The sequence below is a fragment of the Trichomonas vaginalis genome, chromosome II (assembly GCF_026262505.1).
Source record: "Trichomonas vaginalis G3 chromosome II, whole genome shotgun sequence".
Lineage (NCBI taxonomy): Eukaryota > Parabasalia > Trichomonadida > Trichomonadidae > Trichomonas > Trichomonas vaginalis.
The window spans coordinates 20422018-20449143 of NC_067204.1; the positions used below are offsets into that span (position 1 = coordinate 20422018).

At 35.7% G+C, this 27126-nt stretch overlaps 15 protein-coding genes and 7 pseudogenes across 22 annotated transcripts, besides 2 other annotated features; 12 read left to right on the forward strand and 10 right to left on the reverse strand.

Annotated features, from left to right (window-relative positions):
* Positions 1 to 59: 59 nt before the first annotated feature.
* Positions 60 to 16544: a mobile genetic element.
* TVAGG3_0578530 (protein of unknown function, DUF4106 family) lies at positions 1477 to 2213 on the forward strand (the record flags this gene model as incomplete). The annotated part of the gene is made up of 1 exon (XM_051239088.1): positions 1477 to 2213. A coding segment is annotated over one exon (737 nt), but the record flags the coding sequence as incomplete, so codon positions are not given.
* Positions 3075 to 3526, forward strand: TVAGG3_0578540 (annotated as a pseudogene). Its single transcript has one exon. A coding segment is annotated over exon 1 (452 nt).
* TVAGG3_0578550 lies at positions 7531 to 8131 on the reverse strand (annotated as a pseudogene). The gene has a single exon. A coding segment is annotated over exon 1 (601 nt).
* On the forward strand, positions 8714 to 8914 carry TVAGG3_0578560 (uncharacterized protein; the record flags this gene model as incomplete). Its single annotated transcript, XM_051239089.1, has 1 exon — positions 8714 to 8914. The coding sequence occupies one exon, from the start codon at positions 8714 to 8716 to the stop codon at positions 8912 to 8914; it is 201 nt and encodes a 66-aa protein (XP_051096913.1).
* On the reverse strand, positions 8944 to 9593 carry TVAGG3_0578570 (annotated as a pseudogene). Its single transcript has one exon. A coding segment is annotated over exon 1 (650 nt).
* TVAGG3_0578580 (uncharacterized protein) lies at positions 9819 to 10185 on the forward strand (the record flags this gene model as incomplete). Its single annotated transcript, XM_051239090.1, has 1 exon — positions 9819 to 10185. A coding segment is annotated over one exon (367 nt), but the record flags the coding sequence as incomplete, so codon positions are not given.
* TVAGG3_0578590 (MazG nucleotide pyrophosphohydrolase domain-containing protein) lies at positions 10918 to 11613 on the forward strand (the record flags this gene model as incomplete). Its single annotated transcript, XM_051239091.1, has 1 exon — positions 10918 to 11613. One exon carries the CDS (start codon positions 10918 to 10920, stop codon positions 11611 to 11613), a length of 696 nt encoding a protein of 231 aa, XP_051096915.1.
* On the reverse strand, positions 11663 to 11924 carry TVAGG3_0578600 (annotated as a pseudogene). The gene has a single exon. A coding segment is annotated over exon 1 (262 nt).
* TVAGG3_0578610 lies at positions 12472 to 13475 on the reverse strand (annotated as a pseudogene). The gene has a single exon. A coding segment is annotated over exon 1 (1004 nt).
* TVAGG3_0578620 (uncharacterized protein) lies at positions 13536 to 14052 on the reverse strand (the record flags this gene model as incomplete). Its single annotated transcript, XM_051239092.1, has 1 exon — positions 13536 to 14052. A coding segment is annotated over one exon (517 nt), but the record flags the coding sequence as incomplete, so codon positions are not given.
* TVAGG3_0578630 (uncharacterized protein) lies at positions 15066 to 15467 on the reverse strand (the record flags this gene model as incomplete). The annotated part of the gene is made up of 1 exon (XM_051239093.1): positions 15066 to 15467. The coding sequence occupies one exon, from the start codon at positions 15465 to 15467 to the stop codon at positions 15066 to 15068; it is 402 nt and encodes a 133-aa protein (XP_051096917.1).
* TVAGG3_0578640 lies at positions 15578 to 16443 on the forward strand (annotated as a pseudogene). Its single transcript has one exon. A coding segment is annotated over exon 1 (866 nt).
* Positions 16545 to 17346: 802 nt separating the features above from the next.
* Positions 17347 to 18175, reverse strand: TVAGG3_0578650 (phage tail repeat-like family; the record flags this gene model as incomplete). The annotated part of the gene is made up of 1 exon (XM_051239094.1): positions 17347 to 18175. A coding segment is annotated over one exon (829 nt), but the record flags the coding sequence as incomplete, so codon positions are not given.
* An 18-nt stretch (positions 18176 to 18193) lies between these two features.
* Positions 18194 to 18460, forward strand: TVAGG3_0578660 (uncharacterized protein; the record flags this gene model as incomplete). Its single annotated transcript, XM_051239095.1, has 1 exon — positions 18194 to 18460. The coding sequence occupies one exon, from the start codon at positions 18194 to 18196 to the stop codon at positions 18458 to 18460; it is 267 nt and encodes an 88-aa protein (XP_051096919.1).
* Positions 18461 to 18477: 17 nt separating this feature from the next.
* Positions 18478 to 27126: part of a mobile genetic element that runs on past the window's edge.
* TVAGG3_0578680 (uncharacterized protein) lies at positions 18643 to 18963 on the reverse strand (the record flags this gene model as incomplete). Its single annotated transcript, XM_051239096.1, has 1 exon — positions 18643 to 18963. One exon carries the CDS (start codon positions 18961 to 18963, stop codon positions 18643 to 18645), a length of 321 nt encoding a protein of 106 aa, XP_051096920.1.
* Positions 19125 to 19640, reverse strand: TVAGG3_0578690 (protein of unknown function, DUF4107 family; the record flags this gene model as incomplete). The annotated part of the gene is made up of 1 exon (XM_051239097.1): positions 19125 to 19640. The coding sequence occupies one exon, from the start codon at positions 19638 to 19640 to the stop codon at positions 19125 to 19127; it is 516 nt and encodes a 171-aa protein (XP_051096921.1).
* Positions 20770 to 21493, forward strand: TVAGG3_0578700 (protein of unknown function, DUF4106 family; the record flags this gene model as incomplete). The annotated part of the gene is made up of 1 exon (XM_051239098.1): positions 20770 to 21493. A coding segment is annotated over one exon (724 nt), but the record flags the coding sequence as incomplete, so codon positions are not given.
* On the forward strand, positions 22046 to 22660 carry TVAGG3_0578710 (uncharacterized protein; the record flags this gene model as incomplete). The annotated part of the gene is made up of 1 exon (XM_051239099.1): positions 22046 to 22660. The coding sequence occupies one exon, from the start codon at positions 22046 to 22048 to the stop codon at positions 22658 to 22660; it is 615 nt and encodes a 204-aa protein (XP_051096923.1).
* Positions 22887 to 23663, reverse strand: TVAGG3_0578720 (uncharacterized protein; the record flags this gene model as incomplete). Its single annotated transcript, XM_051239100.1, has 1 exon — positions 22887 to 23663. One exon carries the CDS (start codon positions 23661 to 23663, stop codon positions 22887 to 22889), a length of 777 nt encoding a protein of 258 aa, XP_051096924.1.
* Positions 23681 to 24758, forward strand: TVAGG3_0578730 (organellar and viral DNA polymerase type B; the record flags this gene model as incomplete). The annotated part of the gene is made up of 1 exon (XM_051239101.1): positions 23681 to 24758. A coding segment is annotated over one exon (1078 nt), but the record flags the coding sequence as incomplete, so codon positions are not given.
* Positions 25117 to 26509, forward strand: TVAGG3_0578740 (annotated as a pseudogene). Its single transcript has one exon. A coding segment is annotated over exon 1 (1393 nt).
* On the forward strand, positions 26710 to 27120 carry TVAGG3_0578750 (ATP binding; the record flags this gene model as incomplete). Its single annotated transcript, XM_051239102.1, has 1 exon — positions 26710 to 27120. The coding sequence occupies one exon, from the start codon at positions 26710 to 26712 to the stop codon at positions 27118 to 27120; it is 411 nt and encodes a 136-aa protein (XP_051096926.1).

Below are 27126 nucleotides of genomic sequence, written 5' to 3' on the forward strand. Positions count from 1 at the left end.
ATAAAAGGTTAAATTTCAACAAAACATATAGAAATGAAACATTGTTTAAAGTTCATTCAGAACCTAACCAATATGGAAACAAACCTACTTTTGTTTCTGCAGACTATGGAACTACAATGAGATGGGGTCATAAAGCTAACCGGATAGGTGGTTCATAAACTTACAACCACAATTCCAAGAAGTTGTAGACGCAATGGAAGTGAATGGTGAACCAGATTTAGCTGGTATTTTCAGCGCGGCTTTAATGCCATTGAAAGATATGAAAGATGCAGATATTTTGAACCAGTATGAAATGAACATGGCTGATGGAAATATAACACCTGACGTTCTAGAACATTTATCTCAAAGAACTACACAGAACCATAGAGATGGTATATTTGGTGAAGAGTTTAGAAAGAGAGTTAGGGAGAGAGAAGGAAGAGAACCTATTGTACATGACCTTGCAAACGAAAGTTTACAAAATGTCATAAAAACTTACTTTGCAGACAATGAACCGAGAAGGGATGAATATTTAAGAAAACTCAAATGGACAGTACCAAATGAAATGTTAGTATTGAAAAACATGTTCCTTGACAAAATAAAACCAACTACAGAAATAAATGACCCAAGACTGAAAGATTGGGTAAAAGCTTTCCCATTCACAAAAGATATTGTTGGTAACATGGAAAGAAAACCAGAATGGCTACAAAAACATATATTTGGAAACGAGCTTATTCCATATGGACAAGCTCTGTTTGAAGAGCTTGAACCGGAAACTCAGGAAAGAGTCATGCAAACAATACGCGAAGACTCAAATACAAACTATGACAAAATCTTTCTAGGATATAGGTTACCTGAGATGGGCGACCAGAGCCCAAAGGCAAAAAGGACATGGGAAATTTACAACATACTAGGTGAACATGAGGCAAAGATGCAACAACTTAAAGCAGAGGGCATGTTACCAAAAGCGACACCAAAGAAGAGAAGAGTAGAACAAAGTGAAAGTAGTGAAGAAGTAACTTCATCTAGTGAAAGTAGTGGCAATGAAGGAAAAAGAAGAGTTAAAAACTCAGCCAGGAAGAAAGTAAAGCTTGGTCCACGTGGGTTCTATTATGACACATAAATTCAACTATTCTATATTTTTACCCATATGAAATGTACGCCGCTCAGAATATAACGCCAACAGTTTTGGATGCCATGAATGGAAATGTTTCCGAATGGTATAACGAATGCGACAATGCCATTAGAAGGTCAGAAATAGTTCCTGGAACTTACGAATATACAACTGCTGTTTCTTATGGAAACGTAGGTGAGTTTGGAGAAGGTTCTTCAACAACAGTAGATATTGCTTGCGACAGGTTTCACATTATTTCTATTGACAACTCATTCTTATACGTGGAACAAGACATTGAAATAAAACCTTCTGCTGACTTGAGAGGTAAGAAAGGTTGCAATGGTATTTTCTATGTCGGATACCAATATGCTCCAGAAGTTTTCATGGGATATAAGATATATTCTAACTCTGACTTAGTTCAAACAGTAACATGGGCAAACTATGAATGGTTCGCTTTAAGAAACTCAGTACAACCACAAGCTAGAGAACAAACAGACCAGTATGCAACTATTGAGAAAATAAGAAGACTTGACCCTAACGTTCCAGGAGTTTATGTTAACCTTTCTGGTTCAGATGGAAATGCTGTCACTAAAGTAAAACTGAAACTTAGAGTTCCTTTGTCATCTTTCCTCATCTTCAGGTTTTTAAGATACTTGCCAAACTGGGCAGGAAAAATTTCTATTGAACTTACTCCAAGCAAAAATAACTTAGTCATTGCACCAACGCAAGACCCATTCACTCTTACAGACGTAAAGGGAGCAAATCAAACGTCATTCGCCGAATTTTGCAAAGACAAAGTTGACTTAGACTTTGGTTTCTCAAACCTCAACACTGAAGTAAAGTATTATTTCAATGCTGCTGGAACTGCTTGGGACCCAGTTAAGTTCACATGCAAACAGTTTGAATGCAAGAGAATAGAAAGCAGACTTGCAGTCTATATGTTGGACCCAGATATTTCAAATGCTTTAGCTGCCAAATATATTGCAGTTCCACTTATGTTCCCTATACACCAAATATCTGTCAAAGACTTTGCAGGTGAAGTTGGAAACCAAAATCCAGGAACCGCAGGTGCAAGAACAGATATTGCTTTAACAACTGCAATGAAACACGCAGATACTATGTTTGTACTGTTCAGACGAACTATAAATGACTATTCTTGTTTCTACAACCCCGGTATTAAATATCATATAAACATAGATGGCAAATATTATCCAAGAGAAGAATATTCTACAGTTGAGGATATGAGGTCATACAACTTGACATTAGATGCTATGAACTTTAACAACAACTTCACAACAACCATTAACCCTGAAATGCAAAGTTCTATTATGCCATATGTGAAAGTATGGACTCATACAGGAGGTCAAAAAACTCAATATACAAATGGAGACCGTTCAAACTTTTGGCTTGGCATTCCATTTGCTGACTCAGAAGACTTTATGGGTGGTATTTCAACTGTTGGTACTGTACAAATACAATATACTGGTGACAGAGACGGTCCAGATGAATTGAGAGCAAAGAAGTTTACAAAACCAATAGCACTTTTCACGGAAGATGCTCTTTTGAAGATTCGTTCGATGAAACCTGCTGGGGCTCCTCAGATTGGCATAACGACAGCTTCCATCGAGCAGATTTTGGCAGCAGGTCAGTAAGTTGTTCTTGAACTGACTTCTCTCCGTCAAATATTGACAGTACGCCAGTTTTGACATAATATTGTATTATAAACTTACCTTTAGAAATATCTGTAAGTTTTGTTATATTTTTGTCTGCTTCAAGAACTTTCACACATTTCAGTTATACCAACTTTCTTTGCTTTATGAAAATATTTTGGTTCAGCAAAGACTGCTATTCTATAACATTTTCCATTGTTTGTGTAAAGAACTATTCTGTCAATGTATTTGTATTGTTTGTGTGTGTAAACTTTGTTCTGCTTCAATTCGAAGAGATACTCAAATACGTCCATCTTTTTATTCTAAGTAAAATGTCATTTCCGAAAAATAGAAGCGTAAGTGTTTCAAAAGGTTTAATGGCGGTGGCAGATGTGAAGTTAAATTCACCAACTCAAACAAACAGTCAAAGTGTTGTTGTCAATGTCAAAGAAGAGATGTTGAAGTGGGGAAACCATACGAAGACGAAGATGGTATAACAATTGTTCCTGTAAAAGAACAACCAACATATCCTGAAGTTAGCAGAGACTTAAGTTCTGTTGCAGATATTCGAAACGACTACCAACAACTGAAAGACAAACTTCAAACTCAGGAGAAGATTTGTCAAGCTTTAGGTATAATGTTAAACTTGGTCGAACACAACCCTGTAAAAGTGAACTCATATGTCATTGCACCTCATGAAGTTTTGAAAGAACTATTGAAACTTTTGACAGAGGCAGACGATATAAACATCAAAGAAATAGAACCCGACATTAGTTGCTGTGGTGTTTCATATAATGTCATTGACAAGATATACGTTATGAAAGGAGGTGAAACGTTGAACTTAAAATATAGTTTCCCAGACGTCATAAAAATATTTGACGACCACAACATTTCATTAAAATTTATTTGCTAAGTAAATGGCAGAAGACATAATGGTTTATACTATTACGACTAAAAACCCTGAGTCATATAATTCTATAACAACAAACTTACAAAGTCCTCAAGGACGATATTGTAAACTAACCTTAAACACAATGACGACTAAAGCCTGTTTTGCTCTTTTGACACCAGAAGACTTTATTGTTGTGAATGGTAAAAAATACTCCTTTGAAGATACTTACTCAGATATACCACCAACAGGTTTTGTTGACTTATTTAATACTTTAAGGACGATGTAACATGTGCTGCAACTAGAGCAGGTTTCATTATGTTTGGATGTCCGACTGAGTTTACTATAAACATATGAGCTATAATACAAAACTTATATCTGGTTTTTACTACCAACAGTTTCCTATAACAGGAAAAGGTGTCATACAAGGAATGTCTGTTCCATTGACTTTAAGTACACCTATTTTATATATTGTTTCAAACTTAGGTTCAAAGTGCTATTCGAATGTCGACAGAAACTACTATGACCAAAAGATACTTATGCGTATAAACAACACTTTCTCTGCTGGTTTGCCTATTGTTCATTCGAATGCAGAGTTTTCAACTTAGTGAACTCAAACACTTTAGCAAACATAACGTTAATTAGTTGACGCAAACTTTGTTCCTGTAAAACTTTTATGTCCTATGTATTTGTCAATGACGGCAGAAAGTTTCGAATTGGAAGATGCAACTGGTGAAAGTATTGTATTACAAGAACAACTTCAACAACAAATAGCTCAAGAACAACAAATGCAACAAATGCAACAACAAAGTCAAGAATAAAAAAATATTTTTTTTTATTTTTATAAAAATGTACAGAATAGATGTTTCAGATTTTTATGACTTCCAAGCATTCAGAAATATGTGTCCATTTCGAGACTATAACAAAGCAGTCGAGAATTTGAAACGTTTAGTCATTTATGTCGACTCTGCCCCAGAATGTTATGTCATGAAAGAATGGGATGTTGTCTTTAACAAACCAAGAGCAACAATAGTTTCAGAACAAGAATGTAGACAGAAACTTAAGAAAATAAAAGTCGTACAAGTTGGCATGAAGATGTTAGATGCTTGGGATATCTTATTGTCAAAGTTGAAGATTTTTCAGTTCGAGGTATAAAGTTTATACACCTTCTCCAAACTTCTATTCTATCTTCACTGGATATAAATACGAACAAGTAGAATGGAAAGAAAATATTATAGAAGCTTGGTTAGACCATGTCAAAGAAATTATATGCAATGGAAACGAAAGAGTCTATGAGTATATCTTATGTTGGTTTGCAAACATCTTACAACATCCAAGTGCTAAAAATGAAACTGCTCTCATTATAATTGGAAAACAAGGAACTGGTAAGAACACTTTCTTACAGATATTTGTGCAAACTGTTAGAGGTATTCGAACCGAATATGACAAACTTAGAAAACATCTGCGGTAAATTTAACTCTCAATAGAGAATATGAAACTTATAGTATGTAACGAACTTCAAAGTATAGATACAACAAAAGTTTTAACTCAGATGCTTTGAAGAGTCTTATAACAGACAAAGTTGGAGTTGTTGAAAGAAAATATAAAGACCAAAGAGTTTGTGAAAATGTTGCAAATTCATTATGGTTTCAAACAATGCTGTTCCGATGAAGTTAGAAAGTTCTGACAGAAGATATGTAGTTGTCAGAACGTCAGATTCTCATATGCAAGATACAGAATATTTTGACGACTTAGCAGAAACTTTGACATCTGACTTTTACAACCACTTGTTCTCATATTTATGACATTAGATATTTCAAGTTCAATCCAAGACAAATTCCACATACCGAAGAGAGACAAACATTGTTAGAAGCAAACAAGAGTGTATATGAACTGTTCATAGATGAAACTGACTTTGAGTGTTTAGATGAAAGGTCATTGTACGATTCGTATAAACAATATTGTCAAGAATATGGTTATATGACAGCGTCTAAACGAACATTCTTGGCAAATGTCAAAAGTCTTTTAGATGTTCAGAATGGTGTATATACAAAGAAAAATTTTTCTGAGTAAATTTTAAAAAAAATATTTTTTTATCCGATAGAAAAGATGACAAATTCATCTCAGTAAACAAGTACATGTCAGGACTTAAAGAAGAACTAGACCCATTCACATATTTGAATGTTTACTTCTACCATTTTGAAAAGTCTTCATTCAGCAAAGTTTGGAACATCGAACCAGTTAAGTTTGCTATTGTGACTAAAAATGGTGCGAAATTTGAAGACTTAGACATAGAAGGTTTGTTAGTCAAAGAAAATTTTGACAGAAGGTTCTCAAACTCGAAGAAGGCAAAGCATACAAACTTGTTATACCTTATGAACCAAAGAAAGCAGACGACTATGAATATTATGAGTCTAAGAGTTGAAGTTCAAGGTAAATTGGGTAAAAAGATTTTAGAGTCTAAGCCAGTGTTTGCTCCTAAAGAGGAAGAGAACATTGACATTGACCCAGAAATGTTCTAAAAATAAAATTTTATTTTTACATGTCAAATTTCTTTTCTCTGGTTCAGGTTCTTTCTTCTCTTCTTCTACTTTCTTTTCTTTCTTTTCTCTTCTTCTTCTTTTCTGGTGGAGTTATGTCAAATTCTCAGAACCATATTTTGTAAAAGTTCTTTGTCCTTTAATAGCTCTTCTATTCTGTTTTCTATTTCATCTTCAAGAACAGCGCATGTGTCTTCTTTGCATTCTAAGAACTTTTGTTGGACTTCATCTTTCCAAGGGCGTCATCTCTGTCAACAAGTCTGTCATTGACAAATTTTAAGACTTCTCTGCTTAATGTTTTATGGTTCTTGTCATATTCCCAGAAACAGAACTTTAGAACAAATTCACCTTTCTTGTTTACACTATGTAAGATTTTATGGTCGACAGATGTTTTGCTGTCGAAAAGCTTGTCTCGAATATAGATAGCGAAATCGCTAGACATTTTCTAAAAGATAAAAATTTTAATTTTTCTAAAAATATGTTAGAAAAAAAGTTTGCTGACATTGACAAAAATTTGAGAATGTTTTAAACAAGAACAAGAGGAAGTTAGAAAATGCTCAGATAAAACCATACATGACAAGTTCTTATTTGCTCAGAATGGTATAACAGGTCTAATTGCACCACCTGGGTCGGGTAAGACTTTCACTTATCTTAAAATGGCTGCACAACAACAAGAACTAGATGAGAAGAACCCATTCTATGAGTTAGTTGTTATTTGTAGTACTTCTGGTCAATTTGACCAAACCGTCAATTCGTTCAAAGATATTATAAAGAAGTCTAAGTTAGTATGTATAAAAGACTCTGAGTTGTTAGATTGGATAAAGAAGTACCAAAGAAGAGTTTTGAAGTACAATGCTATAAATGAGTATATAAATTCGAAGTTTAAAGACCCAAATGAGGAAATGCAGAGAATATTAGAGAAGAAACACTTCAGAAACAAACAGAAAGAGATAGAATACATTTCGAAGAAATTGCAATCTTACGATTGGAAGACTTACCCTCATAGATGTCTTCTTATCTTAGATGACTTTGCTCTCATCCTTTGTTAAAGAAGAGAACAAGATATGTGTCGAATTCTTAAGAAGCTCAGACACTTTAACATCTCAGTTGTCATTTGTGTACAGACAGCAAAGAGTTTAAGTAAGGATGTAAAGAGAATACTTACTGACATTGTACTTTTCCCTGGATTGTCCGAAGACGATTTCATGGAACTTATGAAAGAGTCCATGGCAGGTAAGTTTGACAGACATGAACTATGGGAGAAGTACAAAGTCATACAAGACCCTCATACTTCTTTCAGAATTCATATCTACGCAACAAAGTTCAAATTGTAAAAAGTCAAGCGTAAAAATAAACGCTTTACATGTATTTTTTCAGCAACTTCGTCAATAATTTTATAGCTTTATCTATCTCATCTACTTCAAACGTTTTTACCTTTCGTGGGAGCACCATACATTTTCTCAAACTTTTCAAGTAGTTCTGTTCTGCAGCTCTCATATCGTTAACAAACTTGACTCTATTGACTTACTGTCATATCTTTGAGTTATATTATATGTTCTTCCTATCTTATATCTCTTTGTATTGAAGTCCTTCGGTTCTGAACGATGTAAAGTAAGCCTTCACTGCAACGTTCCGTATCGAATGAACCATATGTTATGAAGTTATATCCAACAACTGGGTCAATCCATAACAAAACTATTGGTATAAGACTTTTGTCAATGAGATATGCTGTAGTTCCATAGAATCTTACCGATATCATAAGCTCAGGATTTCTTGTCAAAATTTTCTGAGTTGAAGCAATTCCAACCCAATGCCATGTTTTTTTTCCAGATGGAGATATAATGTCTGACAAAGAATATTTGTTGTATTTCTTTGAGTATCTTACGTTTAAATCACCAATTCTAACCATTTTGGTGTCATTGTCTATCTTTTTAACTGTTTCAAACTCAGTGTTTGTCATTTTCTGTTCTTACATACAAAATAAAAAATATTTTTTTAAAAAAACTAACGTTATTTTTTCTATCTTGTATAAAAGATATGATTTCAGGGATTTTTTTGACGAAGTGTCAAAGTTCTCTTCGTAAAAAAATAACAGTTATATAATGAAAAAGTGTCATTTTTTCACGATTTTAGGGATTTTTTTGACGAAGTGTCAAAGTTCTCTTCGTAAAAAAATAACAGTTATATAATGAAATTTGGTCATTTTTTCACGATTTCAGGGATTTTTTTGACGAAGTGTCAAAGTTCTCTTCGTAAAAAAATAACAGTTATATAATGAAAAAGTGTCATTTTTCATGTCCGAAGACTCGAAGGTGCAACACTTCCAAAATACCGACGAACTCAGAAGAGCAGCATGGCAGTATCTTCTTGACAACTTCTTTGAGTTCTCCAGGTACACCTTGGAAAATGCTGAAGAACTCCGACACAGAGAATTTGGAGAAATTGCACTCCAATACTACCTTGACAAACAAAGGGTAAACAAAGGGTAAACAAAGGGTAAAATATAGACTAAAAACTTAACGTTTAAAAAGTGACATTTTTAATGAGCTCCGAGTCACCGAGAAAACTTGGTCAGATGTTAGCAGCTTACTTCCCCGAGGAGGATGGAAGCGTTACATACGTAAGGTTCAAAAACAACGAACCTGGAATTGCGTACCAAATTCGCAATTACATGACCATGGAAGAGTACGAAAGGCTCCTACAAGAGAAACCAGCTCTAAACAACTCAGAAAAGAAAGAATAAAAAGTTTAACTCGTAATTGTTTATTTTTTTTACTTGTATGGGCAAGCTGCAAGAATGAAGTCGACTATCTCAGTCTTTGTCTTGACGAGCTGGACGGCTCTTGCGAGTACGTCTGTTTTGCGGTCTCCAGCTGGTGTTTGACCTTCGTAATTGCGCATGTTCTTGAGAGCTCCAACTGTAAATGATGTAGGATGAAGAGTCTCTCAGACTGCTTGAGGTAGTCTTCACGGTCGCGAACCGAATCTGTGGTACGAGTCGAATCGGTCGATTTGAGGGAAGAGACTGAAAGCCTGTCATCTTCCATTGGAGCTGTAGCATACTCTTTGCGTAAGCGGTTCAGACCTTCTTCGAAGTCTTGGTCTCTCTTCGATTGAGATTGGAATTGGAATTGCTGGGGTGGAGCTTGCTGGGGTGGAGCTTGCTGGGGTGGAGCTTGCTGAGATTGGAATTGCTGGGGTGGAGCTTGCTGGAACAACCAAGGGTTGGGGAAGTAAGGCATAGGCTGAGGAGGAGGGTAGTTCGGGAAGCCTTGTGGTGGGTAGTAACATTGAGGTGGAAATTGGTAGTAATTTGGTGGAGGTACTTGCTGGAACTGAGGTGCAGGGGCTGGTGCTTTAGGTTCTGCAGCTTTCGGTACTTCTGGCTTTGGAAGGCATTCAGGAAGAGGAACGTCAGTCATCCGTTTGTGTCCTGTCGGAAGGAAAATTTTTTCCCTTTGTCCGTAAAATATTTTCCCTTTGTCCGGAAAATTTTTTCCTGTCGTTCGACCAAAAAGTTCTCAATTTTCGAAAATTTGAATGGTTTACGGACGAACAACAGGAAAATTTTTTCCCTTTGTCCGTAAAATATTTTCCCTTTGTCCGGAAAATTTTTTCCCTTTGTCCGGAAAATATTTTCCTGTCGGATGGAAGGACTCGGAATGCTAGAAGGATTTGACGAGGCAATTTACCTAATTGAAATTAACGACTGCGTAAAAGACTACTTGCGCAAGGTAATGAAGCCCAAGGTCAAGTTCACCAGTATTTCTGGAAGGTCTACACTTCAGCTCGAGACTTCGACTGGAATTCAATTCAAATACCAGACGGACAGCCTACGATGGCATAAAGGACGCAAAAGAGAAACTCTTGTTAAGTTCCTAAACAAACGTCCTTGGATAAAAATACCAAACAAGGAGAACCCCCTACCCCATATGAAATTGGCAATTCAGTCTCTCCTTCACTTCTCGGGTCAGCCGTTCTACATAACCTGTGAAGGCGACATTCAGCCAGTTCAGTAAACATCTCATTTTAACTTCACTTTTTTTATGTTTTACGCATGTGAAGAAGAAGCCTTCTGGTAAGTTTTTATAGCCATATACATGGCACGCTTTGAGTAAAAACATTTTTTGAATGAAGCAAGTTAAAATTCGTCCCACACCAAATCTCAATGGACCGATGAAGAGTTTCAAGCTATGGTTGAAGACGTTGAGAACGACATAGACGGCGAACTTGAAGGAGCTCAAATTACAATTGCAACCAAAATTGCAGAAGTCAAGGAACAGATAGCTCCACTTAAAGCTACAAAGCTACTCTTGACCTCATGGATAGTTACCGTTTAGATGTCAAGAGTGGAATAAGACAATTAAAATAAACTTCTAAACTACGAAGCTATACTCCAAAAGTTAGCAGAAATGAGAAGACTTTACCAGAGCTACTTACATGTAAGGGACTTACCTTCAAGCAGTCCGACCAAAGATGAATTTGTTGACATTGTCCAATTTTGTCCGAAAGTCAGATCAGATGTTTCGAACTGCTCCCAACATATCCGGAATATGAACGTTTGCCTGAACTCTTCCACAATCTCAAAAAACGTTTTTTGGTTCTCATGTTCGAAACTTTTATCGGAAGAGACAACAAACGTTCAGAAGAAGAACAAGATATTATTTTAAACTTGTTGTATGACTTAACCGTCATAACAAGCTTTTTGAAGTAAAACCGTCATTCTCAAACCACTTCATTTTTTCGATGTCCGAACAAGCACCGAAGCCAAACTCAATGGCAGATGTCCTTTCAAGGTTGCCAGACAAGCGCCCAGTTCAAATTCAAATTGCCCAATTGAACGCTCATCTGTCAAACACCATTAAGACTCTCCAAAGTAGTCTTATGGAAGAGATAACCAATCTCAAAGTCGAAGTCCTCACGAACCAAGCTTCCAATGAGAAAGTCCTGAACGATTTCGCGGAAACCTTGCGCCAATACAACATAGAGAACCAAAACCTTGCCCAACTCATCTACCGTTTCTTCGAAGAGATTGACACCATCTGGAAGGTACTCGGAAAGGATAGAACATGCAACACCGTACTTCGTGAGTACCAAATTGAAGAAGGAATTTTCGAGGAAGAAGAGAAACACGAAGAAGAAGAGGAAGAAGAAGAGAAACACGAAGAAAATGAAGTTTGGGCAACCCTTGTTGCCGATGACGCTTACGAAATTTCCCAACCCTACCCATACCAAATCCGCAACAAGGAGACCGGCAAGGTTCTTACCCCAGTCCTCAACAACTTGGGACACTTGAACCTTACCCTTCGAAATTACGGTTCAATTTCCATGGGAAGGCTTGTCGGTATGCAATGGGTTCCAAATCCAAACAAGAAGATGAGGGTCAGACACATTGACGGTGACAAGCTCAACAACCGTAAGGAGAACCTCGAGTGGTTCTAAGAGTAAAAAAATTTTATTTTAGGGGGAAACCCCGAGTAAATTTAGGTGTTTATTTAGATAAGTAGGTTAAATTAATGGTAATTTGTAAAATTAGTTCCCGACCTTTGAATTGGACTCTTTCGTTATCCCAGTTGCGTAGGAGGTCGTCCCAGAGGAGTTGGTAGAATTGCCAATCCAAGGACGATTTGTCCTCCCAGCATTGAGGATGTACTGCTCGTAGAGTTTCATGACCTCTCCTTGCACCAGACACCCTCTCCCTTGGAACATAAGGCTTCTTCGAAGTGCTCGAATGCGATTGGCTGCTTGACCATCCGAAATGACACTTTTTGTCCGTTTGGTCAATGTTCGTGTCTCGTGCCATAGTCGATGAAAATACAGACAAACAGGTTATATATGAGTTTGAGACCAAGAATGGTGTAACTCGACCTGTCCGATTCAAAGACTCCGAGGGCGACCATGAAATTAAACGGAAATTAGCTAGGAAGGAATATAAAAATTTTTTACTTCATGCAATGTTTTATTTCTGTGCCGTCTTCAAGTATGCCCCAGTACTTACGCTTGGAGAGGACATGAACTTCGGAAAATTTTTCCAATTAAAACAGCCCATCTTTTCGCCGACCATTCCCATTTCAATGAGTTTGTTGTACCCTTCTTCGTTCGTCATGAGTGCGTCAATGTTCTCATAGTAAACCTTCACTTTGGATTTGACTTCGAGAAGAACTCATTGTAGTTGTCAAGGACTGCCTTTGCGAACTGAGGGTAAGACCAATGTTCGACAATAGGTTTTAATGTGGTTACTAAGCCACTTTGACCTTGAGTGAATTCGTACTTCAAAACAAAAGGAGAAAACCTTTCAACAAAGTTGTCGACCTTCTCATAATGTTTACTCTTCATCTCTTGAGGTTTCTTAATGGAATATCCCCATGTCGAATTCATAAGCAATTTGAGTGTCATTGCAAGTTTGGGGTTTGAAGCTTTCCTAATATCATACAGTTGTTGTATGACTTTTCCAACTGTATAGTTCCTTCCCGGGAACTCACCATCTTCGTTTGGAATTCCAGTCGGAATATATTGGACAAACCTCATGTACGCAGCGTTAAGGTCGACATAGTATATTTTTTCATCTGAGTCGAACTTGTCGCAACCAATTGGTCCAGTTTGTGGAAATTCAAGTGAGTCTCTTATCTTCTGAGAAACTTCTCCTGTTATCTCATAAACATCGTCGAAGCAACCTGTTTCATATAAAACCTTCTGACCTAACTCAGATGCTCTCCAATACAATTTGACGTCAATTGGATGTCTCAATGGAAGTTTGTTTATAGCATCTTGAAGTTCTTGCAACCTCATTGGAAGTTCTTCTGGTTCAGGTTGGTATCCGAACAATCCAACTCCTTGTGGAATTGTGTACTTCTTTTGTACTAGAACTTTGTCTGGAACAACTTTTGGTCTTGCTAACAGTGAAAAGTTTGTTTCGTCTTTTGGTACAAAAGTTTCTGTCAGCTTGTCATCTGGAATTGGTTCCAACAAACCTTTCTCGAAAAGAATGTTTACAGCTCTGACAATGTTGCACTTGCCTTTTCCGAACAATGGGTTTGTAAGACTTTCGTTCAACATGAAGTGGTTGTGGACAATTACAATCTTCAACCATGGCAATTTGAAGTCAACAACATAGTCGTCATGTGAAGAACCTTTAGCTGTAGGTATGTTGACTCGGATATTGACATTTGCCAACGGTGCAATTTTTGCCAATTGACCTCTGAGAATGTACCTTGTCTTCACACATGACTCAAGATACTTCATTTTCTCATCTGTAACAAGACCAGAGTTCCTGAGACATGTAAGAATGCAAGGTTCATTGACAATTGTTTCAATTGAATTGTAAATTCCATACCTTGTCAAGTCAATGTCAGACTTATTTCTGAACGGGAAGTATCCAGCATGTTGTCTGACTGCTTGAGGGTTAGGTTGGTACCATTCGAACTTGACACTTGCAATTCCTTCAATTGCATTCAAAATGTCTGAGTCGGAGTCAACCATTTGTTCTCTCTTTGTAGTCTTGAAAGCGTCAAGAAGTTTTGCGGCTGTTTGTTCATTGCCATGTGCATAGTAAATGTGACCATCCAAATCTGTTATGGTCAATCTGAGATTGTGTCCTTTCTTATTTCCGTCTTGTATGGCAGCAAGTACTCCCATGAAGCCTTCTTTGTTCTTTCCTTCGTCAAAGTTTACTGTAAAGGTTCGACCAGATGTAATTTGACTTCTAACTTCACGATACTTTTCATATGCATATCTTGTTCTTTCCATGGGAGCATGTGCGTCTTCACCTTTTCCTTTTTTCCTTCTCAAAGGATGCAATTGTTCGTCATGTTTCCAGTAGAATCTGGCAAAGCCGTCGTGTCCTTCAACTTGAGGTTCACTAACATCGAAAGGCATGTCCATAAGACGTTCTTCTTCTAACCTCTCTAGTCTGTTTGGATAATTTGCACGTGCTGTTTCCAAATCCATTTCGTAGCGAAGACCAGCAGTTTGTCATAGACTTTTATGGGTCTTCCCTTCCTATATTTAAAATTCTTCGAAACTCTCCAACCATATTTTGCAACTCTGCTTTTATTCTAGCAGATTTTCTATCCATTCTATATGGGGGCATTTTTATAAAAATAAAAAAATATTTTTTTCTTTTACTTTACATAACCGCCGCTGCCATAAGTCTTTGACGCCAACCCATACCAGCTAATGAAGGTTGACTTGGTTTAGTTTGGAAACTAAACTTTGGTTTTGGTTTATCTTCAGTTTTTGGTTTCTCTTCTTCTATCGGTTTTTCGTCACTTTTCGGTTCCCTGACTTTACCTCACTTGCAGGAACAGTTGTGTCGTCAACATCTTCATAAATATCATATGCCATTTGTTTTTGTTTTCCTTTCAACTTTTTGTGTTTGTTGTAAAGTTTAGAATATTTCGACTCTAAGTCAATGAGATGTTCTATAATGAACTGTTGGTCAGTGAAGTAAACTTTTCCATCTGTTGTCTCGAAAAGCTCCTTCAGACTTCAATATTTTATTTGTGAGAGTCTGTTTCTTTTTGAGATACTAGCCGTTCCATTTTTATGAAAAGTGACTTTGTAGTTAGGGTTTGTATTTCCAGACCTGGCACTTTCTATTATTGAATTTTTCTCTTCATCTGTAAGTTCTTTGACAGGTTTTGACAATGGTTCTGAACTTTTTGTTTGTGGTGTCAAATCTACCGTTTCAACTTCTTCGGTCATTTCATCTCAGTAAAAAATTTTAGTTTGGTTTGTTTTCAACTAGTTGTTGTTGTTTTTTAAGTCGGTCTAAAACTTCCTGAGGTATAGGAAGAACTTGACAAACACGTTGTGTAACTGCTGGAAGCCGACAAATCCATCTTGAACCCATTTGTCTCAATGCTGTATTGTTCATTTCATCTCAGTAAAAAACTTTACATTCCCCACGTTTGAGGTGGTTGCGGTTGGTTATTGTTTACCCACTGTTGTGCATGGTTATATCCTCTGTTAAAGAATCTTTCACCTTGGTCCATATAGTGTCCTGCTTGGTTATAGTAGTCATTTGCTTTGTTATAATAGTTTCCTGCTTGTCTTCCTACATTGTCCATCCATCCTTGAACTTTTCCTCTTGTTTCAGGATTTGGAATAAGATTTGTTGCATCTCGTGCTACATCCCAACCTTTCTGTACAGTTTGTATAATAGGTTGTGCTTTCTCTTTAAGTATACCTAATGTACTCAAAATCTTCCTTCCAACTCCAAATACACCTCTGGCTATTGTTCCCACTGCGGGTAAAAATCTGGATGCAACTCCTGCTAACGCGCCAAATAAACCCATTTCTTATGGGTTAAAAAATGACGAATCCAAACAAGGACCCCTATGTTTCTAAAGCGACAAAGAAAGCACTCATGGTAAAAATCTTTAGTTCAACACCAAATGCTTGGTTTATGGATATCTTGGAAAACATTCCGAGGTATAGAGAAGATGGACCACCATACTGGCTAATATTTGTCGGTCAAAACACAAGATACTGTGAAGCCATACCATTACAGTCCAAAAATATTTTAGATATCTTAGCAGCTTTGACAATATTTGTTGACAAATACCATCCAACAAAACTGACATCTGACTGTGAAAGTTCTTTCAAATCAGACGATATTAAAAACTATCTGCGTTCAAAAAATGTAAACCAATATTTCATTGTCGACCAAAACCATTCTGCTCTTGGTGTCATTGACGGTTGTATAAAAATGTTAAGAGACTTAAACCAACCACAAGGTGGTGAAGCAAATGAAATGTCATATGACGACAAATATAGACACTTCTCCAGGCAAAGATGAGACAAGTTTTAAATATTTACAATAGCCGTAAACAAAAAGGTTTGGGAAACCACTCCCCCGAAGAAATGAAAAACAACCCTGACTTAGAGAAAGACTATATATTTAATAATTTAGTCAAAAGAGACAAACAAGAAAGAATGCCGGGCTTCAAACTTCAGAAAGGTGACAAAGTAAAAATAGAAATACCTAAACGCGACCCATATGAAAATACTATTGACTATGACAACAATGGGAACCCGACAGGTACTCACATTCGTGTTCGTAAAAATAGAAGAAAGTATACAAGAGAATATTATGAAGTTTTAGGCAAACATGGCAAAATGTACACACTGCAAGCAGAAGATAAAACTACTATTGTCAGACCTCGTTTCAAACTTGTCAAAGTTCAAGGTGGTATACTTTCAAAGACAGTTCCTAACAAATATAAGACAACTCCTGACGAATATGCTAAAGAAGTTGAAAATGACGACTAAGCAATTCTATACCATGCGTAAACTGTCATGTAAGGTGGCATGTAGTCTTTACTTTGTCCCGTTGTTTGCGTATATCCTGAAACGAAATGTGTATGGTTTCCTTCTCCCTGAGTGTCACTCCAGTAACAATTTATAGCAAACTTAACTCGTCTTTAACATCATATCCTTTACCTTTTGTCATTCCTGACCAATCCCAATATCTATGCTTATGCCAACCTGCTTGAGATGTACTTAAATCTATGTAGTGACTGTGCGCAGGTAAGTTTTCACCTGAAATCGTTTTACTTCCACCTGTTTCCTTTGAAGAGTTTGCACAATACAAAAACCTGTCGACTATTTGAGTCCATGCACCAACACCAAACATTACTTGAGGACCTCTTGCTTCCATAGATGTATAAATAGAACCTACTGGGTTCATTAAATCAAACATATGAGATATTATAGGATTGTCTCTTTTGAACTTAAAATATAGTGCAACTATTTCAGGTTTCTTCTGGTTTAAGTCAGAATATTTTTTATAATATAATCTTATGTTTTCAGGGTAGGTAAAGTCTTGACTATAAGATTTATTTCTGTCATCTTCATAATAGTATACTATTCTCGTTTTTTCTATTGCATTATATCTTTTATATCTATAAAAATCTAAATATAATGTTAGCTTTTGTTCATCTACATGTGGTGTTCTGACGTCATCTCCATAGTCATAATAGTATGGTGCTGGAGCTGGGTCAGGCAATGTCATATCTGTCATTTCATAAACTCGGAAATATTTCTTTTGTTCGTCTCCATATAAGTTTAAGTAGCAGTTGTTGTCTAATGGAACTTTAACTTGTGTACCATCGTTCTTTTTATAGCTTACATACATTTCATTGTTATTTTTCGGAATGAGTTTATACCGTATACCATTTTTTAAGGAGTGTACAAACTGCCATCTAAAATATTTGTTTTCTTCATTGAAAGAAAAGTCACCAACAATAGTTTCAATATTTTTTGTTCCAACTAAACTTTGGTATATTTCATTGACATATGTTTTATCTGCTTTATTTTCAAGGCTAACGTTTAAGTCTGTTATTTCAGAAGATGTATGTGTATGTCCAACGGCACTTTTCCTGTTTAAGGTTTCTTGTAAGTTTGCAATATTTGCAATGGTATGTGTATGTCCAACGTCACTTTTCCTGTTTAAGGTTTCTTGTAAGTTTGCAATATTTGCAATGGTATGTGTATGTCCAACGGCACTTTTCCTGTTTAAGGTTTCTTGTAAGTTTGTTATTTCAGATATAGTATGTGTATGAGTCTTTTTAGAATATTCGTTTTCAGCTCTTGTCACTTCACTTGACATTTTATTGTCAACATATTTTTTGTCTGCTAGTTCAGGATGAGTATGTTCTTTTGTTGCATAAGCTTTGTCAGCTCTTTCTTCTTCTTTTGCTATTGCATCGTCTACATATGTTTTGTCTGCTTTGTTGCCAACATCTGCTTTCAAAAGAAGTTCAGATATAGGTTTCTCGTTTAAAGTTCCTTTTGTTGGATTTATACAAACAGTATGGTTCTTATTGTCTTGAAACAGAAACTCATCTGTCATTGGGTTTAAAGTCAGTTTTAAGTTTCCTTCTTTCAATGACTCAGATATCTTAGAATAGTTTGAAAAGTTTGTTGTGTTCTTATTTAGAGCTTGTATAATGAGTTGTCGGTTGTGTTGTATTTCTCTCATAGACGCTGTTTCATTTGACATTTTTATTCTAGATAAAATATGCTTTCAATAGAAAAAGAAAATTCAAGAGTTGCTACAACTAAACCATTAGATGAACTTTTTACGAATGTCGGTCAAAAGTTTGAGACAGAGACCGTAAAGCATGAAGGCTATCGTTTTGACTACCCGTTAAGATGGTTAAGAGACCCATCTGTCACAAAAGCTATTGGCTTTCGTAGAATGAAGTTCATTTCAGAAGCCATACATGGTTTCCCATTTACAGTCGGTTTTGAAGTTCGATACTATAACAAAGAAAAACATACGTAAGTTAGTATACAAGTCTCGTGTACTGTGGCACTGCGTTCCTCCGTACGCAATACTTGTGAATTTGACACTTTACAAAACCGTTAACGTATATTTTACAACACAAACACAAACACCAACTTAACCTTAAATATTTACAAAACCGCCAACCACTAATGACTTCATTAATGTAAAAATAAACGTTCTCACTTACAAAAGTATTGCAACTCCTCCCATTGCTGTGCTTCACATAACAGCTCATATTCTTCTGACTCACTTTCTTCTTCATATAGGTCAAAATCACTGTCAAAATAAATGTTAGTAAGTTTTGACAAAGCTAATGAAACACGCTTACCGTTTGTATCGTATGCTTGTATAAACTTTCCATTCTTCATTCCTTCATAAACGCTCAAACTAACTTTACCCTTTCTCCCTCGTATCTGATAGAATGTATTTTCACGAGGAACGAAGAACAAATTCTTGAACTCATGACCGTTGTAGTTTGTTATCTCAATAGTTTTCGTCATTTACATCCAAATAAAAATAAAAATTTTCAGTAAATAAAAAATAAACTTAAAAATTAATGATATCACCACCCTCACACGTATGAAAACATAGCGCAAAAATAAATTTAGGGTAGAAGGGTATATCTCACCTCATTTCTACCCTCATTTCTAACCTGTTGAATTCATTGCTTTATAACTCTCTTCCTTGGTTTCTTTTTAGTTGCTTTCTTCACGTCTGTCTCCAACTTGACTGTCTTTCTTCTTCGTCCGTAATGATACCAATTACTTCCACCAGTCAATGGGTCAAATGGTCTTTCGTAAGGGTTTCCATACATTCCATAGGGACCATACGGAAGAACTACTGGTGGAGGAAGAGTTCCATCGAATCTATTTAAATGCATTGTTTCACCTTTCATCTGGTCATTAAAGTCTTTTGCATGTTTTGCAAACTCATCGTCCTTTCCTAAAGCATTTTCTGACTCAGTCGCAACCAAATTGGATGCTTTATTTATGAGCCCTATTTTATTTAATCTTAACTTCTTTGCAACCCAGCCTCCAATCTTTCCTTTATTTGCATCTAATGTCTTCGAAACTCTTCCTCCACTCATTTTATTTACTGCGTCATAAGCTCCAAGTGCTTTTGCTCCAAATGCTAATGCTTTTGTTCCCATTGCGCCTAAAGCTGCCCAAGCTACCATTTACACCATATTAAAATCATCTCTCTTCAATATTATCTCATAAAAGTTCTCGTTACTGGAGAAAGTCAATGAAACATAAACATTCTCATTCATAAACTTCTTTCTTATATCATCTATTCTCAATAAAATGTCTGAACAATTGCTAACATCTTCTACAACAGTTATTTCATCATGAATGACCTTTAAAAACAAGCTCATTTAATATGCTATTAAAATCATCTCAATAATGAGTCCATCCTTTCCATCTTTAGGTAGCACAACATCTTTCATTGAAGAAGGTTCGACAAGTCTTATATTAAACTTACTGACAAAGTTTGTTATACTATAATGCTTCGGCGGCGAATACATATAGTTTGAAAGACATAATATAGATTCTTCAGCAAATTCACTTATACTGGATTTTATAACAATGTTCTCACGAGACCAAATACCACCAATTGACAATCTTGTAAGCAATCCTGCTGAACCTTCTACTGTAAACGTCGATGGTAACATTCCACGAAGGTCATCTATTGACATCGTTGAGTCACTGAATTTAAATATTTTCTTAAAGCAATCGTCATTATCTAACCATGCAATAGCTTTGAAGTTTTCATTCGAATATACATCTGCTTCATTAAATGTAAAACCTGACTTCTTTGCAGAGACGACTTTAAAATCTATTGAGTTTGTTTCAAAATTATATGCTATGCTAACTTCTGAAGGTAATGGATGTCCTTCCGCAGTCAGTTGTTCTCTCACTACCGTTTGAAGCTTTGTGTTAAAAACTTTCATGTCATCTCCTGTGTCTAGGTTCACATACACAGCAACAGGAAAACTATCTTGCTTCTTTGTCTCATCATTATACCTCAAAACATTAAAGTTCTTCAATAATATTGTCCTTCCTGCTGGAATACTTCGAACCTGTCTTATTTCAATAGCTTTCTCACCTCCTACATACTCTACCCAGTGTCTTGGATATTCATAAGTATACTGACTTTCTTGAATTTTGGTTGGTTTCATCATAACGTGTTCATAGTATATCTTTATACTCTTGTCAGTTAGACTCGGTGCTATGTTCTGAATATTTCTGACTTGCATTTTTAATGGAGATAAAATGAAGCATTTAATACATGACGTAGATGAAGACATGAATGAAACTACAGACAAACTTAACTCTTCTCTCATTCTTCCTTTCAGTAAGGACTCTGAGTTCTGTTCAAATGGCGTTTATTTCTATTGTGGAAAGATGGGTTCAGGTAAGACATTTAATTTAATTCGTCATATACTCATAACAGAACGTTTAGGAAATGACTCATATTATGACCAAATCATTATATCAGCAACTTCAGACTCTATGGACTCAACAGCGAAAACATTTATGTCAAAAGTTCAAGCCTCTGTCGTTAAAGTTCCAGACAGTGAACTCATTGAATTTCTTCAACGTTACATTCGACGTAAGAGGAAATATTATGCCATCGTAGAGTTCATACAGTCAGGAATGCAAAAGACTTCTGAGGAGATGGAAAGAATTATTGACAAACACCACTTACGTCAATACTCAGGAGTTTACGATATGAAACGACTTACAAACTACATTCTGTCAAAACTTTCAAAATACCCCTTCAAAAAATATCCTTCAAACACTCTGCTCGTTTGCGACGACTTCGCCGGAAAAGGTTTAGTGTCAAAGCCTGACTCACCATTAGCTAACATCATTACTAAAGTCAGACATTACCACTTAACTGTAGCAATACTTATGCAAACATGGAGGTTTTTAGCTTTAAACATAAAACGTCTCATAACTGACTTCGTTATCTTTCAAGGTTTCTCACGTTATGATATTGAACTCATTTGGAAACAGTCAGGTATAACATTACCTTTTGAAGAAATTTGGGAAGCATATAAGTCTCTCATCTCTCCTCGTTCATACCTTGAGATTCATATCATGACTAATACCATTAAGTCAAAAATATTCCATGGGAACGACCAACATTGTTTTAAAGTTTAACCTTCAATTGACTGATGGTAAACAAATTCCATGCATCTCTGTCGCCATTTCTGTTAATATTTTTGCTGTCATTCATATCATCCACTTCTCCATCCGTTAGCTTTTGAGGATATGCGTTAGAATAGCTGTTCTTAAATGAAGGCTTTTCACCTTTGAGAGCATAAACTCTATAACTTTCTGCATACTTTATGTTTGAACCTCCTGAGCCATCATTGACATAAATTTTTATAGGCTTCCACCCTTTGTTCATGTTCCTGCTTCTTCCCTTAGCTCTTTTGTTCAGTAGTTCTACATCTTTATCACAGCACCTGTCTCAGTGAATTCAACAATATTTTCATTCGTTAGCTTTACATTCAAACCCTTGTCGAGTATATTGTTCATTTCATACATATAAAAGGTTTTTATTCTATATGAAATGAGAAGCAAATCCATCTTAGCTGGTGCCGTTAATGTTCCAATTGAACCAACATCAAATGTTGACTCACGAACGACAAACAATATTGTCATAAAGAACTATAGTTCGGAGTGTTTGAAAGAGCCAGAACCAGAGCTGAAATCCGTGAATTTAAACACAGCTTCAAACGCTAACGCTACATCAGATGTTAAGTTAGAGTATCCACCACTGGACCAAATTCTTTCAAGAGAAGCCAACGACAACCCTTACACAAATGTTCAAACAAATCCTTCAGATAACGTAGACCATTACCTTCTTCAGTTATACCAAACAATTTTACTCAAAGACGATAAGAAGCTTTTGACAAATCTTATAAGCAAGAACCAAATAATTCTAACAAAGGAGGACCTTGAAAATGTTATATCACGAATAACAGGGAAACAATGTGTCATTGACGATCTCGACCCTGAAATCGAATGCTGTGGTCAAACGCCACCATTCATGAAAATAGGTAACATCCGCATCATTGAAATACCAGGAACTACAGGAGTTGAGTTTAAGTATAAATATTCGAATGAATATACAAAACTTTCAACAGAATATAAACTTTGTTTGAAATATGTTTTAGTAAATTAAAGCAATTTGTAATATCTATCCAAAACTTCTTCAACGGTATCGAACTCATCTTCATAATGCAAACCTAATCTTATTGACTTGGTGCAGTTTTCACTAACACAATATAGCGCTTTGCGCTCGGCGCCTTTGACGCCTTTTTCTGTTCTCTTGACTGACATAACTAACTCATTTGTTTCATCAAACAGCAATAACCAAAGTTCATGACCTAATACATAACATTCATACTTTATATTTTTAGCTCTGAGTTCTCTTGTAAGCTGTTGCATTTAATATTTTCTAAAAAGTCAACTTCAACAGTCATTCGCACTGGTGCCTTCAGTTCTACAGGCTCGCCTTGAAAGTCAACAAGTCTGAATTGCATGTCTTTCAAATTATGAGGACTAATGCGAACCCATTTACCTAAATGAGTTACTATGACAGGAACGTTTGGAATGAACATTGAATTGACTGCATAACAGAAGGATTTATATTCTACTGAACCTTTACTATTAACTCCTGAAATACCTGTGACATTAGCTATTTTTGACTCAACGTATAAACAATTACCATAACATACGTATGGAACAGATTTCATCTCAATCGTTTTGTCAACACTTTTCAAAGGAAATGTCATATGGTATGCACCCAAAAGAAGTTGTACTCTATGACTCATTCGTGTTATCTTAAACTCCTTCTCATAACTGAACTTCAAAACTCCTGCAATAAGTTTAACATTCATTAAGTTTTCTTCGTTATCCTTGTTTATTGTAGTATTTATGAGAGCATTTAACACTCCAGCTAATGTTTCCATCTTATATTCTACATTATTGTGAAATCTTATTTCGTGATTCTTTCCATCTATTTCAAGCTCCATGAAATCTGTTTCATCTGTTATAACGAATGAAGCGATAGTATTGAAGTCAACAACTCTGAAAGCAAGCGCTTCATTCTGAAGACCTAAGTTTGTTTGTAGCTTTACTGTCCCGTATTCGTTTGGGTCTGTACTTTGCAAATAGAACAACATTTTATTCTCATTAAAATATGAGTATTGCTGCATATGCGTATGAAGCTGACAGAGCTAAACGTTTATATTTTGGTCAATACTCTCTCACACTTACTGACAAATATATTGTTATTTCTGATGGAAATACCGAGAAATACATAACATGGAAGGACTATGAAAAGTTTGACCCTATTTTAACTCCATGCACTATGCCATTCATTGTAAATGGTGAAGTTGTCATGAAGAACGACACAACTGTTTATAGGTCTGTATATGAAGCGTTAGAATATATGTTGAATTATAATCCCGAAAGATTTGACCCAAGCACTACGTCATGTACAATGCCTTTTATTAAGGATGGTGAAATCGTAAGAGTTCCGAATTCAACGGTTTACACAGCTGTTCAAAACAGTTTACAAAACATTTTAGCGAATATCTTTAATTCAGAAACTACAGAAATAAAATTACCATATATAACAGATGCTAAAGAAATTAAATCAAAAACGACAACATTATTTACGTCACTTAATGATTTAATGACTTATATCATTAATATTCCTGCACCAACTACAGCATTTGATCCAAACTCGACGGTTTGCAGTGTACCTTTCATTAACGACAGTTCATTAATTGTTTTAAGGGATTCAACAGTTAATGAATCATTAAAGGCGTCATTAATAAAAATCATTGATTTTAACTCATTCATGAATACATATAATTCATTCATTAATGTTTCATATGCTTCTAAAGAAGGTGAGCCAAAAACTATCAATAAAGCGGTGTATGAAATAAAAGCATCAACGACGAAATTGAATTCGTTAACTTTTGACGGTGATAGTTTCGTTAATGACATAACATCGGGGAAAACAATTTTAACGAAAGAATATTTAAAATCTCATGTTAGTGAGTTCGTTGAAATTGAAAAAGAAGGTGGAATTAAGTTCGATCCACTGAATTTCATTTTCAGCTTAGCGAATGCGGGTGTTAGTTTCGCTGAATGGACAACTATACAGAGTGAAATAAATGCAATATGGACGTTTTTGGGGTCAAAAGCGGGAATGGGTGAGCTTGTAAATGCTGCAAGAACATTAGGTGAAACAGGAAATTTTGTAGATGGTTTTAAAAGACTTGTTTCAAATGTTTTAACAAACACAAAGAAATTATTTAGATATACCATACATAACGGACGGATTTTCGAACGGTAGCAACAAACCTCCGGTTATGGCTGCGTTGATGATGGTTAGATATATAAAACCACGTAACGACGGGACGAAGAACATGAACAACAGAGCCCAACGGCTCAGAGCCACATAGTGGCGAGGATACTGGTCGGGTTATTCAAGACATTAAAAACGTGTATCTGAAGTTATTGATTTATTTAGAGGAGTTAATGATTCAATTTCAAAAAACTTCTATAACCCTCGATGAAGAGAATAAATTAACAGATTATATATTCGTCATTATTGCAGAATTAATGAAGAGAATAAATGAAAAAGAATTGGTGATATCATTAATGTCAGCGATGTAATGATGAAAAGAAATTTGACTCATTATTTACAAAACCGAAAACAGAATATAGTCTTTATGACGTAATTACCGAATTAATGAAAAAGATTAATGATAATAAGAGTTCTGGCGGAAGAGTTGAATTAGAAGTGAATGATGTTAATGAGAAATTAGCCGAAAAGCAGATAAAAACCACGTTCATTATATAACTTCAGACGAACAGATTATAACGGACTACCATGGATATTTAACACGAAGTGATGAAGCGAAGACAAAAAATGTTAATGAAAGAAGATATAAATACATTCGTGCTAAAGGTTATGACATAAGCTGTACTGTACAGTATGACACAGGTAAAGCACAAGAAACATTTGGTTATAACAATGAAATTTATGCCTCTACTTTCAATGTTAACGGTGTATTAGTTGAACCAAAATTTACTTTGAGAGTTAAGTCAAAAATAACGTTTGAAGATGCTATTAAAAGTAAAGCTGACAAAGTTGAACTTGAAGCAATGAACAAAGTTTTGAAATCTCATAAACACAATATCTCCGATATAAATGAACTTCAAGCTACATTAGACAGTAAAGCAGACAAGAACCATACACATAAATCCTTCACTACTGTTAGAGCAGACGACATAATATTGAACTTTGACCTTGGTTCAAGTGCACCATTAGAAAATCCAAGTACAAGCGTAAAAGATACTCTTAACAGTTTAGATAACAGTTGCAGGAACATTGAAAGTCATGCCAGAAACTTTGAAGCACATGAACTACCAGCAATGTTAGATAAGAAAGCAGACAAGAACCATACACATAAATCCTTCACAACTGTTGCTATAGAAAGTATTGAAGGAACGGTTGAAGAAACTGGTGGGGATGCATTATATTGTAAACCTCCTAACTTTCCACAAGGTTTAACATCGGATGACGACATAACGACGATGAGAAACATTAGATGTAAAGATGTTTATGTCATGAAGGATGAACATAATATTAAATTCACTGCTCAAGATTTATATGACAAGAAAGCAGACAAGAACCATACACATAAATCCTTCACTACTGTTAGAGCAGACGACATAATATTGAACTTTGACCTTGGTTCAAGTGCACCATTAGAAAATCCAAGTACAAGCGTAAAAGATACTCTTAACAATTTAGATAAGAGTTGCAGGAATACCGAAGATCATGCCAGAAACTTTGAAGCACATGAACTACCAGCAATGTTAGATAAGAAAGCAGATAAAACTTATGTGGATGCAGAACTAACAAAGAAATTTTCGAAACCAGATACAATGACATTTACAACAGAAATTATAAATGGTGAACCAGCAACTCCATTTGAATTTGTTAGAGGTCTTCAACCAGATACTTTTGAATTTTTCTTGGATAATTCTATTGAACTAACATTACATTATAAAAGTGGAACAAATGCAACATTTCATCCGGGAGATACATTCCAAATGGTATTTAATGACATAAGTTCTTTAGAATATGTTTATAGAGTTATGAGCATATATGATTTAATATATCCTATAGGAGCTGTTTATACGTCTATGAATCCAATAAATCCAAACACTTTATTTGGTGGTAGATGGTATGAAATAGTTGACAGTTTTCCATTCTACACTAATACGCAGTCAATGAAGATGGGAGGTTCAAAGAAAATAGGTATTGAAAACCTTCCTTCACATATGCATAGGTTCAGTGGAAGAACATCTGTGGAAGGAAACCATTCACATTCAATAACAAAAAGAGGTTATACAAATCTTGCAGCGGGTTCGGATAGACAGGGAATGCATAGATATGATATCACAACTGACCCCAAAGATGTTAGCACAGGTATTTTCTGTGGAACTGCAGGAAATCATACACATGTTGTAGCTGGTATTACAGACCCAGCAGGTAATGGAAAAGATTATATGCCTCCTTATATAACAATGCACGCTTGGATACGAGTTGGTTAAAATCTT